The 12,716-nt window shown below is 53.4% G+C and overlaps 4 protein-coding genes across 4 annotated transcripts; all 4 read left to right on the top strand.

Moving 5' to 3' along the window:
- Positions 1 to 920: 920 nt before the first annotated feature.
- Positions 921 to 2,224, top strand: AB675_11973 (Alanine--glyoxylate aminotransferase 1; the record flags this gene model as incomplete). Its single annotated transcript, XM_018140866.1, has 2 exons — positions 921 to 1,799; positions 1,847 to 2,224. 2 exons carry the CDS (start codon positions 921 to 923, stop codon positions 2,222 to 2,224), a joined length of 1,257 nt encoding a protein of 418 aa, XP_017998410.1.
- A 4,027-nt stretch (positions 2,225 to 6,251) lies between these two features.
- AB675_11972 (Evolved beta-galactosidase subunit alpha) lies at positions 6,252 to 7,246 on the top strand (the record flags this gene model as incomplete). The annotated part of the gene is made up of 2 exons (XM_018140865.1): positions 6,252 to 6,500; positions 6,557 to 7,246. 2 exons carry the CDS (start codon positions 6,252 to 6,254, stop codon positions 7,244 to 7,246), a joined length of 939 nt encoding a protein of 312 aa, XP_017998365.1.
- Positions 7,247 to 7,358: 112 nt separating this feature from the next.
- On the top strand, positions 7,359 to 9,377 carry AB675_11971 (Beta-galactosidase; the record flags this gene model as incomplete). The annotated part of the gene is made up of 1 exon (XM_018140864.1): positions 7,359 to 9,377. The coding sequence occupies one exon, from the start codon at positions 7,359 to 7,361 to the stop codon at positions 9,375 to 9,377; it is 2,019 nt and encodes a 672-aa protein (XP_017998297.1).
- Positions 9,378 to 10,437: 1,060 nt separating this feature from the next.
- On the top strand, positions 10,438 to 12,252 carry AB675_11970 (putative ferric transmembrane component; the record flags this gene model as incomplete). Its single annotated transcript, XM_018140863.1, has 1 exon — positions 10,438 to 12,252. One exon carries the CDS (start codon positions 10,438 to 10,440, stop codon positions 12,250 to 12,252), a length of 1,815 nt encoding a protein of 604 aa, XP_017998212.1.
- Between the last annotated feature and the right edge of the window lie 464 nt (positions 12,253 to 12,716).

The following is a 12,716-nucleotide window of genomic DNA, read 5'->3' as shown; positions in this document are numbered from 1 at the left end:
AGCAGGCCCTTGTGCCAAGTCTCGTTCTGAGTATCAATGGCTATGACATGTTCACAAAGATCACTTGAAGAGAAGCACGACGATTCTGCATGCAATCTTCAGCGCGCTATTCATGATGAAAGACTGCCTAAGCCCGAGCAAGAGCATCTGCACAGTTTGTGATCTACTCGACGAATGCTTCAGCCAACACCCAATGTTCCTTGGCTGCAGCCACAAAAGAGATGGGTGTAAGATAAGTTCAATGAAGCCCATAGATAACAAGCACAGTCAGTTGTTCGTAATCGACGTGTTGTAATGGACTGCGATTCTCTAAGTGGAAATGCGATCCTCTGGAGTACAACGTCGGGTGGCGTCGGGATAGACTCTCGCGCTTACGATGATGTCCGTGATAAGGGAGAAGCCCCTAATTGCTGAAGCCAAGAACTCGCAAGGCGTCGTTCTTGGGCGTTGGAGTGCCCCTGAAGCGATGCATGTTTCCCCGCATCCACAGCACGCGTGGGCCAGAAGCCCGACGCCTTTCTTCGCCGTCCTGGGAGTGCCATCCATGTGCTGGTTTCTGCTGCAGCCAATCGCGAAGCTTCCCAGACCATATGCTCTATGACAGGACTCATGTTGACATGGTCGCTAGTAGTTCAACCGCCTTGTGATTGTTTACCCGATGGAGAGGTCATCCGGGGTACTAGTACTGATTCGCTGACGCTTGGGATCGAATACCCGTGCGGACTGGGCGAGTTATAGGCAATTCTCTGGCCTTTCTGGGTAGTCTTGTGCAAAGGAAGGCCGGTCGCCCTGTCTGCCGGCCGTTGCCTTGGTCTAGGTAGGTGCGATGGACATATGCTCCGCTCGAGAACTCGAGTGCTTTCGACTTATCCTGTGCCTATGCGATACCATCCACTTCCTGCTCTATTATTGCGTCCTCTATGACGGCTGCTCGAGCTCCTGTTGAAGAGGAACCACATCGCAGCCGCTTCTTGCATATTGCTGTTGTACTCAAGCTCATCCATCATGCTTCAGCCGAAGGCTCTCCAGTTCCCATCCTCCTCGCTCCAGGGCCGACTGAGGTGGCCCCTGCCGTCCTCAAAGCTGCAAGTCATCCAGCCGAATCACACTTCTCGCAGTCCTTCGCCGACGTGTTTGGCGACACTCTATCCTCGCTGCGGCCACTCTTCCAATGCACAGATCCACAGGCCCAGCCATTCGTGCTCGGCGGCAGCGGCACCCTTGGCTGGGACTTCGTCGCAACCAACTTCATCGCAGAGGGCGAAGCAGTTCTCTGTCTCTCCACCGGCTTCTTCGCCAATGGCTTCTACAACTGCCTCACCGCATATGGCGCAGACACCACAAAGCTGACGCCCACGGCAATGGGCCGTGCTGTATCCCTAGACGCTGTTGCCGCCGAATTGCGAAGCAAGCAGTACAAAGCTGTCGTTGCAACACATGTTGAGACTTCCACGGCCGTGCTGACACAACTCAAACCACTCTCGGACCTCATCCGCAGCATCTCACCAGAAACGTTACTTGTCGTCGACGCTGTTGCCTCCTTGGTCTCGGAGGAGCTGCGATTCTCGGAATGGGATATCGATATCGTCCTCACCGGAAGTCAGAAAGCACTCAGCTGCCCACCAGGACTATCCATCACAATGGTCTCGAGCCGAGCGATTGATATCGCGCTGCAACAGTATAGCAGCCAGCAGAAGCAGCGGGGGTGGTATGCGAGCCTGCCACGCTGGTTGCCAATCATGCGATCGTATGAGGCGAAGAAGGTGGGTTACTTCGCCACGCCACCAACGCAGTTGTTCGTGCGTTGAAGCAGAGTGTAGAAGGAATACTCAACTTGGGTATGGAGGAGGTGTGGCGTCGACACAAGGCCAAGGCTGCCTCAGTGCGGGAGGCTATCAGCCAGGAGCTGGGTCTGGTACTGCTGTCGACCGTACCAGAGGAGCAGGCAAACGGGCTCACAGCCTGTTGGCTACCGGAGGAGCTCGAGGCCAAGGATGTGTTGGGCTCGATGCTGAAGAAAGGCTTCATGTTGAGTGGTGGCATGCATGCCGAATTAGGCACCAAGTATGTACGCTTCGGACACATGGGCTACTCGGCCTTTGGTGAGGAGACGCATGTACAGCAAGGTTTAGAGGCCCTAAAGGAGGTCTTTGCTGAGTTCCGGAAAGTCGATGCTGATGAAGGCGACGGTGACTCCGGGTATGCGTCGCCCGGGTCTGTATGAAGTCGCAGCACTGAACATGGTTATTGCTGTATCGGCTGAACGTGTGCAGGCCATGCGGTTAGTGTACATACTTTCACTGTTTATGGTTCAGGAATGATCAATACTTGACCGTCAAACAGTGCCAGGGCGAATGCTCGTTCGTCTCCCGTCTGTGGTTTGCAAACAAGATCGACGCTCTGATGCTTCGCTCGGTCCATGAGACTGTTCGACTTGCGACAACTGCTATAGTGTTGTTCATGCAAACAAACAGACTGATATATCTCCTTAGTCGTTTCGGGACGGGGCGCTGACAACTTCTGCCCGCGGACTGCCAGGACGACTCAGAACTGCTTTTCGCCGATCCGTTGAAGTCGCAAGCCACTCTGAATCGTCATGTCTGTCAATTTCAACAGCATGGCCACTGCTCATGGCACTCTAACGTCACTCTCGATACTTCTGATCTTTCCGCTTGGTGCAATTGTCCTTCGTCAAAAAGCCGTCTCGTATTCGTTCATGACGCCTGTACTCGCTCATCGATGCCTCCAGTGGCTCGGATATCTTCTGTAAGTCCTATCGAACCATCTGCTAAAATGCTTGGCGGGGCAGAGCTAGTCCGGCAAATCCAATCGACGTTGGCTAAAGAGTCTGCAGCTATATTATCGGTGCGACTGTCGGGGCTGTTGCAACTCCCATGCTCAGGTCTATGCGGCCGTCCATCACACATGACCCACATATCGTGTTTGGCGGGCTCATTTCGATCCTGGTATTGGTACAGCCATTTCTGGGCGAAACTCATCATTGGATGTATATGAAGCGCACGAAGGCTTTCAGAGCAGCATTGAACACCGTGGGAGGACCACACGACACTGACATTGTCCCGTCTGTTGTGCGAGACGTTCAAGGCCAGCAAATAAGGGCGCCCAGAAGAACTTGGGTGGCATTCATCCACATGTGGGCAGGAAGGGTGATCATTTTGGGCGGCATAGTCAATGGCGGACTTGGTGAGTGGAGTGTATCATCGTTTTTGGTGGTCGCTAACACCAGCACGCAGGGCTGATCATAACCAACAGTGGCCCATTTCGAAGCAAGGCACACCAAAGGGTCGGGATCTTTTGTTACAGCATCACGGCAACCGTCATGGGGTTGGCGTATGTAATCGCGTTGTTCTCTTTTGAAGCGAAGGACCTAAGGCACTGCTGGAAACGACTGCGAAAAGGACATGCGACGATCGATACTTACAAACTGACAGAGTCCGCCGCAAGACTCGACTCAGACCGTGACATGCAGCTCAGGGAGGCCCAGCGGCCTAACGCACCCATAGTTGAAGCAACCTCGGTGCCGGCCATACGTCAAGGAACAGCAGGGATGGGCTCTAGAGCCCAAGAAGCATCGGAGAACCACCATACTTGTTAGCACTATGTAGATTTGAAGAAGTGAGTATTGAGCACTGACCAATATCCATAGCAGACCAAAGAGTCTGTAGCCCGAATCACGTGCAGGACGCCGTTCTCGGCGCATTATACGTCCACGCTATGCACGCGTTCAAGATAGGGGAGTGATTAGTCTGAGCGCAACGGGACGGTGCCTTACCAGGTAGTAAACACATCAGCCCATGGTCGGGGCAGTAAACCTCGGAAGAAATTGGTAGCCAGCGACTTATGACTTGCAACTGATGAGATCTGGAGGCAACATGGAGCTACCGATGACTTTCAATGAAAGGGTGTTGCAAGCGACTTGGAGCTAGGTGTGACGCTCAAGTGACGGGAATTGGATGCAGAGACGAAGAAGTGCAATCACATGCCCTCTTGCTAACGTGTAGGAGGCGCCTCTTGTGTAGGTGGCACCTGATTCACGGCCGTGTCTGAGCCGGTTCGTGACCACGTCCAGAAGCCGTTCTCAAATCGACGCCCGACGTCTGAGTTATGCCGGTACATAACAGCTCGGTTTTCGTCGAAGGGCGAATAGTAGATGCTATCAGCAGTATCAGGGCTTGCGGAGGGATCCTGAAGATGCAGGGGATCTGGCATAACCAGTCGGGGAAGCTGTGGTCGAAAGACTTGAGGTGACAGTGGAGGAGATTGTACCCGCCCACCGTACTTCGAGACAGCTGCGGAGAGGAGATCGGCTGCACTCCGGGCGCTTGTTGACGGGATGCTTATCCCCTTTGCCTGGGCACTCACAACAAACGTGGACGGCTGAGGCTTTGGCAATGTGTAAAAGCATACCGTCCGCTTGTTAATTGAGTTATGTCGGCTCACCGCGGTCAAGAATGTTTGGGCACTGCTCGACGTCGCAAAGCTTTGACGGATTGAGCAGTCCATCTTCGGCTGCGAAATCGGTCGGGAATTGTGCCCATTGCGTCTCCGCTTTACGACTCCAGTGGGCTTGGTGTGAGGACTCGAAGAGAAACGCGACGTAAGCTTACCTGATTGATATAGATCCATCAATGAATCGTGATGAGTACCAGTAGAGCTGCATGAAATTAATGTCGACGACCTTTTTGGCTCGGCCTTAATCTGATCGGTGTTGCGGATCAAAGGTGACCAGGGGATCGGCGACAATGGCTCTAACCCACCGGTCCTCGTATCTCTGTCGCCACTTACCTTGTAGCTGTCATCCGAGTCTGACGAGGACTGTGTGAAGGACCGCTGCGGAGTCCGGATTTGTGGGCTGTCATTGACGTCCTGTCTCACTGGTAAACGTATAAAGGGCCTCAGGCCCTGTGATACTCGCTTGAAAGCACTTGTAAAAGAAAAGGGACCCATACCCGATGGACAGGGCATGAAGGCATAATGTGAGAACGGATTGTCGAACAGACTCAAGGACAACCTTGCTGCATAATGATCGGATACTGCTTCTAGAGCGGAGCCAGGATCGCTAAGCAGTCTTTCGCGGGTAATGCGTCGTTGGATCTTAATTTGTTGTTTGAGCGCGTCTACGCGCTGGCGATGTCGGGTAGCGATGCCAGCGTGTGCCGTTTTTGATTTCGTGGCCGATATTGGCCTTGGACGTTCTTTGGGCATCGTCTGTCGGCTTACTGAACACGTACTTTGGCAGATACAGTCGAGAAGCTTCGCTGACAGTGCAGAAAGAGAAGCACGAGATGCACGCCGCAGCGGCGACCCGCGAGGCTTTGTTCCATGTTATCTGGTCACGCGATCCTCGTGTTTGGACAAAGACCACAAAGCATTACCTCGAAAACTTTGCGAGATTCATCAAAGCAGCTTAGTCGTATACAAAGAAGTCATGCTACCGAGGCAAGACAACCTACTGCTCGGGCCGATCCAAATATCGATGATGTCTAGCTTGTGATCGTGTCGCCCTAAGCTGCGATGAAGGATGGAAAATTGGAATGGCACCCGGGCCCTGGGGCTCGAAGGTGAACCGGCATTGGCGCCAAGGGTTGCGTTTGGGTCCAGGACTTCGCCACGGATATAATTCTTCTCTTCTTTCGTCCTCTTCCTAAGTGCCTTCTCGCCCGTGGTAACACGACTCTCCTGCAAGCTATTTTTGTGACACAAGAGCTTGCTGTTTACTTGTGAAGCACACCGCTTCAACGACTGTATTGATTCTGTGGCAGTGCATATGCTCATACCATAGTGCTTTACGTCATAAGCTTCATCAATATTGACCAGAGTCTGCGCGAGCCAGATGACGTGCAGCGATAGTCTCAGGGGTCCTGCACCAGATCATTCGTGGAGCGGTCACCACACGATTGTTCGACCATAATTAGAGGTGACCAGACGTCATGCTCAACGCGCGTGGAGAAGAGCTGGCTGCCGTGGCAAACATCACAGACCGAATATGTTGGCTTGACGGGATCCTCCAGGCAAGCTGTGCAATGAAGACTGCCCGCCAGCTCCTCACGTTGTTTGTCTCTACTTTGTTTGGCCTGCGGGGCCTCGTGCTACTTACTCCTCGAACCAGGTGAGTTCCCCTGCGACGAGAGCAAAGTTCGTGCCCAGTGGACACGTGATGTCTCTTTTATAATAAAGCTGAGGAGCAGAGATACCTCGGACAGGTGTTTCAGCCCGGCGATTCTCCTGACATGGCGCTACAGCCAACCATTTTCCCTGGCTTTGTTCCAGATTGGTCAAATCTCGACGTGCTGCATCGGAATACCTTGCCACCGAGGGCACACTTCTATACTTACGGCACACCAAATGCTGCCCTCAGCTACGACCGGGAGCAGAGCTTGTACCAGAGTCTGAATGGCACCTGGAAATTCCGTTATGAGCAGTGTCCATTCGAGACTTCCGTTGGTTCTGCTAACACTTCTGCATGGGACTTCATCGAGGTATGCAACTACCAGGACGCCATTTGTGCCATGGGTTGGCTTAATCACCATTATAGGTGCCCGGCATGTGGCAAACTCAAGGCTACGGAAATCCGCATTACACGAATTTCAACTTCCCATTTCCCGTGACAGCTCCCAATGTCTCTTATATCAACCCTACCGGCACTTACTTCCGAGACTTCGAAATCCCGGAGCCATGGTCGGATCATCAGATCCGTCTCCGTTTCGAGGGCGTCGACAGCGCATTCCACGTGTATATTAACGGTGATGAGGTAGGCTACAGCCAGGGGTCTAGAAACCCCAGCGAATTCGACATCACACCTTACCTCGAGGTGGGTTCCACCAATAATGTCTCTGTCCAAGTTTACCAATGGTCTGATGCAACTTATATTGAAGATCAGGACCAGTGGTGGCTTAGCGGGATCTTTCGTGACGTGTATCTGGTGCCATTTCACAAAAATTCCGTGGTCGACTTCGAAGCCACGCCGCTCGTGGCGGACGACTTCAAGAGCGCCGTTCTGAACGTCAATTTGAAGATACAAGGCACTCCACAGCCGCTCAATTTGACACTCTCGCATCCGAATGGCACCTCCCTACAGCAGATGCCGGGGAACGCGACTGGAAGCAACGAATTGCGCGTTTCTGGTGACGACTTGGTGCTTTGGTCTGCTGAGAGTCCTTCGCTGTATACTCTTCTGATTGGGTTACATAAGTCAAAGGGTCGGATTCCGGAGCATCGAGCGTAAGGGATCCAATTTCCTTGTCAATGGGAAGCCGATAGTTCTATATGGAATCAATTTCCATGAGCACAATCCGTTCTCCGGTCGGACTGTACCATATGAAGCAATGCGGGCAGACATGGTCGCGATGAAGCAGAACAACCTCAACGCAATTCGGACGTCGCACTACCCACGTCACCCGTCCTTCTTCGATGTCGCGGATGAGCTCGGCTTCTACGTTATCAGCGAGGCTGACCTCGAATGTCACGGCTTTGGTGTGTTCAGTCACTCGGACGAGGAGGCCGCTAGCTGGTTGTCCAGTAACCCAGCATGGGCAGCTGCTTATCTCGATCGAGCGCAGCAACTCGTCGAGCGCTACAAGAATCATGCCTCTATCATCATTTGGTCACTCGGAAATGAGTGCTTCTACGGCACAAATCACGTGAGAATGTATAAATACATCAAGCAGCGGGACTCCACGCGTCTGATACACTATGAACCTGATAAGAATGCGAGCACGGCCGACATGTACTCGAGGATGTATCTAAGCTTGGACGGAATCGATGCGCAACTCGCTACTTTCACGGACAAGCCTTTGATTTTATGCGAATTTGCTCATTCGATGGGTAATGGTCCCGGCGGCCTCCTTGACTACATCAAGAAGTTCAGGTCTGAGCCGCGCATGCAAGCTGGACTGATATGGGAATGGTCTAACCACGGGCTGTTGGCGCACAACAAGAGATACAGTGATGGTCCAGACATTGGCGAGTACTACGCCTACGGTGGCGATTTCGGCGATGAGCCAAATGATGCAGATTTTATACTCGATGGCATGATGCTCTCGGATCATTCGCCAATGCCTTCGATCTACGAGTATTCGAAGACGATCCAGCCGGTTGAGGTGGCCTTCGACAGTTCTTCCAAGCAGCTCACTATTACCAATCACTACGACTTCCTGGACCTGTCTCATCTCAATGTCACGTGGTACGTCGTGATGGATGGCAACGAAACGAGCCGACAATCGCTTGAGCTTCCCAGATTGGCGCCCCATAGCAATCATTCAGTAGCTGTCCCGTCCTTTACGAGCAGCCTAACTGACGAAGCTTGGCTCTTCATCGAGTTTCGACTACGCGATTGCAGGATCTGGGCCAAAGCAGGTCAAGTCGTTGCGTGGGAACAGATATATCTTCCCAAGGCAGCTTCGGCCTTGACAACCCGTCAAATTGACTGTCTGAACCGTCTTCAGGCGTCGTTGAACATGAGCCAGACCGCTACACACATCAAAATCAGCTCTGCCGAGACTAAATTTGACTTCGATCTGCTTCGTGGCAACGTCAGCTGGGAGGACTCCAACCATGCCATCCTGCAGCGCGGTCCGGAGCTCAACTTCTACCGCGCCTTGACCCAAAATGACGTGGCTGGCGACCACCGCGAGTACTGGAGTCAGGCTCGCGTCAACGAGATGCATCCGCAGGTGCGCGACGTCTCCTGGTCCTCAGAGCCATCCACAACATCCTTCCCATTCACTCTGACCTACAGCATGCGCATCGCACCCAAGGTCCTCGAGTGGGGCTGCGAGGCCGAGCTCATATACACCATCAATCCGTCCACACCACGCACGTTGAACCTGCACGTCAAAGGCCACTTCGTCGGAAACAGCACGCCTCCGACCCTTCCACGTATAGGCCTGCTCACAGTCCTGCCCGGCGAGTTCAATCAGACGTCCTTCTTCGGCCGCGGCCCGCACGAGAACTACCGCGACAGTAAGCAGTCCGCGCGCATGGGAAACTACCAGAAGTCACTCGACGAGCTGTTCACGCACTACGACTACCCGCAGGAGAATGGTAATCGTGGCGATCTCCGCTGGCTGGAGCTGCACAATGCCGTTACGGGCGCGACTTTACGAATCACGATGCAGGATGATCAGGGACAGCAGCGACCATTTGACTTCAGTGCACGAAACTACTACGCGGAAGACTTGGACAGAGCGCGGCATCCTTATGAGCTGGCGTGGTACAGGCGGAATGAGACAGTGCTTAACATTGACTATGCGCATAATGGGCTGGGCAGCGCGACGTGCGGGCCTGGGCCGTTTGAATGGTACCGCCTCAAGCCAACGCCATTCGAGTTCACTGTGACTTTTGAGCTGCGGAATTGAGCTTTGGTGTGGGAGGGATAGGTCAGGCGGAGTGGAAGCACAATATCGAGTAGCGTGGAAGCATCAGGTAGGTCAGACGAAAGACATCGTCCGCATATCTTGCTGGAGCTATCACGTGAACTGGTATAGTTTGAGATCAATGTCACACATTACGGAGGGCTGCTGTTGTGCGGGTTAACAGGACTTTATTTGAGCTCTGCAGGCTGATCATCGAACGAGCTACTGTCGAAATTCAGCGCAAGTCTACAGATTAAAATCCGGCAGAGTACACGCTTACAGTTCTAGTCAATAAGTCTCCGGCAAAACCCCTGTACTTGATTGCTCGTATGCGCAATAGGATATATTCATGACTGACGTTTCAACATACAGCATCACGCCCTCTGAGTATAAAGTCGTACACTTTTCACTTCACAGACCTGTTCTAAATTTGACACTCTATCAGATCCGCGATGCGGCAGAAAGATGACAGCCGTTGCAGCCGAAGACAAAGAAATCCATCCGCTGCACAGACCACTGGTCATCCCAAAACCACGTGTCAGACCACCACGATCCTTTGTCTCATTTTCACCACGCCCACGCAAAGTCGCAACCGGACGTCTCGAGACAATGACATTGCCGACTGAGCCGTGCTCTGTCCATCAATATGGTTTCTCTGCGCCCTCGTATTGCTCTCCCTTCCCGAGCAGCAACCTGCCTGACAAGCACCCGACACGTCCAGCATGCAGCTCAGGACCCCATTCCTGCTGCTGGCGCTGGCAGGCGTAGGCCATGCACTGATCGGCATCTCTATCGACATGTACAAGCCCAGCTGCGCGCACGGCTGTAGACGAGCGATCCGGAATGTGCGGCTGGGATGTTCGAAACAGGTGGTGCCGACCGACGGTGGTCCGAGCGCCATAAGCACGACTGCAGACTGCTTCGCTGCCGATTCATCGTTTTTGACCACCCTGGCATGGTGCATAAAGGAAGCTTGTGCCGAGGATGAACATCCGCCGTCGGTGTGGGAATTAGAGCGATTCTGGAACCAGAAGGAGAGCGGCAATCCGGACTTTCAGCCTTCATGGACATATTCGCAGTCGTTGCAGCAGATCGAGACAACGCCGAACCGGACCATCAACGAGACTGGACACTGGACTTCACAGGCGTGGTTCCGAGGGATCTGTGGCTGATCAACAAGCGAAGTCTTGAGGGTTTTGAGCAGCAGGAAGCTCTGCACAGCTATTATGGGCTGACGATACTGCTTGTCGGCGCCTTGACACCCTTTGCATTCACTCTGCTGCTCTTCTTCCCGCTGCTGCCGACGCTCTTCGCGCGGCTGAGACCGTATGTGGTATACCCATCGACATTTGGCGGTCGTCATGTTCAACCGCTCCCGCACGGCATCGGCAATGCGCCAACAATGGGTCAGGGCATGTATATCGTGTTCTTCGTCATCCTCAACGTCATCTGCAGCGCTGTTGGTCACAATTCAGTCCAGCCGAATGCGTTCTACAAGAACACTAGGGAGGAGATCATGCTCTATGTCGCTAATTGCACTGGAGTCATTGCGTTTGCGCTCCTACCTCTGGTTATACTGTTCGCTGGCAGAAATAATTTCCTGCTGTGGATCACGAACTGGAGCCATGCGACGTACCTGCTGTTCCACCGACATGTGGCCCGCATTTTCATGGTGCACTGTATAGTGCACTCGATTGTGGAGATCGAGTTGTATAGATCGCAAGGGCTCGCGGTGGAACAAATGAGGCTGTCATATTGGGTCTGGGGCGTTGTCGGGACCGTGATGGCTTGTGCGCTGGTCGTCTTCTCCGCACGCTTGTTCAGAAGATTGACTTACGAGGTGTTCCTGGTTCTTCATATCTTGATGGCGATTCTCTTACTGGTCGGCTGCTGGTACCACGTCGAGTTGCTCTTCAAAAGACGGTGGGGCTATGAGTTCTGGCTGTACGCGGCATTTGCAGTATGGATCTTCGACAGAGCGGCGAGATTGCTACGGCTGGCGCAGACTGGGCCATTGAGAGCCGAGATGCAGGAGCTAGGTTCTTCTGGTGTTGTACGGATCGACATCCCTGGAGTCCGCTGGTCGTTGCATCCGGGCCACCACGCGTACATCTCGTGGCCAGGACTGTCCTGGTGGCGTACATTTGGGAGCCACCCCTTCAGCGTCATCCCTCTCAGCCATTGCCAGCATCCCGACGATGAGGTTGAGTCAGCGATCACAGCACCATCTACAGGGTCTGGGCGAACGAGTCCCACCCTTGCAGTAATCACAGACCTGGAAAAGGCTGTCAGCAAGATCCGAAGCATACCTCTCCATACTCGACCACTCATCCGGCCTGGCGTCCGGCTGTATGTGAAGAAGCACAAAGGAATCACATCACGACTCGGTAGCGCTAGGAATATTCTGACGCTCTTGGAAGGTCCATATCGCAATCACAGCGTAGGCGTGGCTCCCAATGCTGGAGTGTTGGCTTGTGATAGGTTGATTTTGCTGGCTGGTGGCATCGGCATCACTGGTGTTGCTAGCTGGATCCGCGCGCATACCAACGTCAAGCTGTACTGGAGCGTCAGAGAATGTGGACGGGCACTGCTCGAAGATGTGCAGCAGAGTGGTCTCTTAGAGCCGCTATCCAGACTGGGCCGGCTCGAAGTGAATGTCACCGGTTCCGGGCAAAGGCGACGGGACCTGACGGATACGATAGAGCACGACGTGGTCGACGCTCTGCATGACTCTCTTGTCAAGGGTGTCAAGGTCGGGGTCATCAGTTGCGGGTCGCCAGAGTTCTGCGATAGTGTCAGATCTGGGGTCGTTGACATTGGTCGGAGGGTAGGCGGACTCGTGGAACTGCATTACATCGAGGAGGCGTTCGGGTGGTAGATCAGGTTGCATGTTCTTCTGTGTATTTGAGCAAGTAGCATCAAAAGTATACTTCAACCGTATGCAAGTAGTATGATGTCCTTGATGAAGGGAGATGAATGTATCTGTGTAGGTCATACTCTGTTCTCGTCACGCTGAGTCTCATGATCCACGCGCCAGAATGACGGCTTCTCACGAAAACGAATGCCCAAGACGACATCGTTCCTGCCCAAGTTAATTCGATGTGCGGTGCATTGCGTTGCCGCGGGCAGCGCACAGCAAGGAGCCGTTCGGCGAAAGCTCCGAGGTCGTCGCAAGCAAGCGAGAAATCTGGGCAAGCCCTAACGCGTAGTCACGTGAGCTTCTGGACTTACTAGTACTAGTAACTGAGTCTCTGAGAGAACTGGTGTTGCTTTTCAAAACACAAAGGCGCCCTTGGTCATCAATTCTCACCTCATGCAACGCATCCTTTTCTGGTTCAAGGT

The sequence above is a fragment of the Cyphellophora attinorum genome (genome assembly GCF_001299255.1).
Source record: "Cyphellophora attinorum strain CBS 131958 chromosome Unknown Contig19, whole genome shotgun sequence".
In the NCBI taxonomy this organism is placed as follows: Eukaryota; Fungi; Ascomycota; class Eurotiomycetes; order Chaetothyriales; family Cyphellophoraceae; genus Cyphellophora; species Cyphellophora attinorum.
Note: the sequence above shows the minus strand (reverse complement) of the source record. Positions and strands in the feature narration are given on the sequence as shown.